Source organism: Sinocyclocheilus anshuiensis, unplaced genomic scaffold (genome assembly GCF_001515605.1).
Source record: "Sinocyclocheilus anshuiensis isolate Anshui unplaced genomic scaffold, SAMN03320099.WGS_v1.1 scaffold1087, whole genome shotgun sequence".
In the NCBI taxonomy this organism is placed as follows: domain Eukaryota; kingdom Metazoa; phylum Chordata; class Actinopteri; order Cypriniformes; family Cyprinidae; genus Sinocyclocheilus; species Sinocyclocheilus anshuiensis.
The window spans coordinates 87881-89975 of NW_015544199.1; the positions used below are offsets into that span (position 1 = coordinate 87881).

General features: G+C 46.0%; 1 protein-coding gene across 3 annotated transcripts in view; it reads right to left on the bottom strand.

The window, feature by feature from the left end:
• Positions 1-2095, bottom strand: part of sik3 (SIK family kinase 3) — a 43790-nt gene that overhangs the window by 26359 nt on the left and 15336 nt on the right. For all 3 annotated transcript variants that reach the window (XM_016497291.1, XM_016497293.1, XM_016497292.1), the window contains exons 5-6: positions 1480-1604; positions 537-660 (exon numbers count right to left, since the gene is read on the bottom strand). In XM_016497291.1, coding sequence (XP_016352777.1) covers positions 537-660; positions 1480-1604 — 249 coding nt within the window. The remainder of the gene's footprint in view (positions 1-536; positions 661-1479; positions 1605-2095) is intronic.

The window sequence follows — 2095 nt, forward strand, 5'->3', positions numbered from 1 at the left end:
GTCTGTGTGAGTGTGAGTCTATGTGTATGAGAGTGAGTCTGTGTGAGTGTGTGTGAGTCTGTGTGTACGAGAGTGAGTCTGTGTGAGTGTGAGAGTGAGTCTATGAGTACGAGAGCGAGTCTGTGTGAGTGAGTCTATGTGTACGAGAGTGAGTCTGTGTGTATGAGAGTGAGTCTGTGTATGAGAGTGAGTCTGTGTATGAGAGTGAGTCTGTGTGTACGAGATTGAGTCTATGTGAGTGTGTGTGTATGAGAGCGAGTCTGTGTGTATGAGAGCGAGTCTGTGTATGAGAGCGAGTCTGTGTATGAGAGTGAGTCTGTTTGTGTGTGAGTCTGTGTACGAGAGTGAGTCTGTGTGAGTGTGTGTGAGTCTATGTGTACGAGAGTGAGTCTGTGTGAGTTTGTGAGAGTGAGTCTGTTGGAGTGAGTCTGTGTGTACAAGAGTGAGTCTGAGTGAGTGTGTGTCTGTGTGAGTGTGCAAGATTGTGAGTTTATGTGAGCGTGCAAGAGAGCGAGAGTAAGTGTGAGTGTGTGTACCTGTGGACATGAAGAAAGGGATCCGGAACTTTCCACTGAGGACTCGAGCACGGAGGTTCTGTAAAGTGCTTCCATCAAACGGTAAAGCGCCACAGACCAGGACGTACAACACCACACCCAAACTCTACAGAAAGAGAGAGAGAGAGTCTTTCACACACTCATGCTCAATACTGAAGCTGATAACATGATCTGTGTCACAGCACACTGAAGACGCTCACTGCATGTGTGTTTCTGCTGTATCTCGCAAAATCTGCACACGACCGCAGGAATAAAACTGGATTTAGAGCAGCATTTGATTTACAGGTGAGTAGGTGGGTCCCTCACCATTGTCCACGATGCATTAGCATTCACACATGTAATGTCTATGTGATCGGTGCATTTAAATAATGTTATATTTGAATACTACAAGATTTATCTTGGGATTTAAGAGTCAGTATCAGTTCATCAAAATGAATCACATTGTCAGCTCAGCTTTAGTATGTGTTATCAGGGCTCTGTTTCCGCTAGTGATCAGAGGTCAGACAGATGCTGGTTTTTACCTAGTGTTTCCCATACATTGATTTATTTGTGGCGCCCACCACAATATCAAAACTGACCGCCATAAATAGATTTTCCAAAAGGCTTTGACTTCGTTGAATAAACATGAGCACTGCACATTTCAAAATCGAAACCCGGTGCGGGTTTTTATATCACTGTATTTTATATCACTGTATTTCTGAAGGAAAACGACTGTCTTCAGAAAATTTTGGATGTCATTTTCATTTCATCTTGCATGTAATGTCTGATAAAGCAGCGTTTGTGAGCGGAGCGCTGCTTTGTGTACAGCGGTTACCAGGGAAACCTTGATCTCTACCACTCCAACAGCGCCTCCTGCTGGCAGAGAATGAGTTTGCATATATATGCTGCCAGAAATAGAGTGCAAGTCTGTGGGAAACACCGTTACCCATATGTCCACTTTAGGTCCGTCGTACTCTTTTCCCTCAAAGAGTTCAGGTGCAGCGTACGGAGGACTGCCACACCACGTCTTCAGCAGCTGTCCTCGAGAAAACAGATTACTGAAGCCGAAATCTGAGGAGACAGAGAGATGGCCAGGTCAAACACACTCCATAAACACAAACAGCGACACACACACACACACACACACACACACACACACACACACACACACACACACACACACACACACACACTGAGTGTGAGAGTAAGTCTGTGTGAGTGAGTCAGTGTGTACGAGAGTGAGTCTGCAAGTGTACGAGAGTGAGTCTGTGTGTGTGTACGAGAGTGTGTGTGTGCGAGAGTGAGTCTGTGTGTGTGTGTACGAGAGTCTGTGTGTACGAGAGTGAGTCTGTAAGTGTGCGAGAGTGAGTCTGAGTGAGTGTGTGAGTCAATGTGTACGAGAGTGAGTCTGTGTGTGTGTACGACAGTGAGTCTGTGTGTACGAGAGTGAGTGAGTCACACACACACACACACACACACACACTCACACACTCACACACACACACACCCACACACACTCACACACACACACACACACACACACACACACAGAGAGACACACA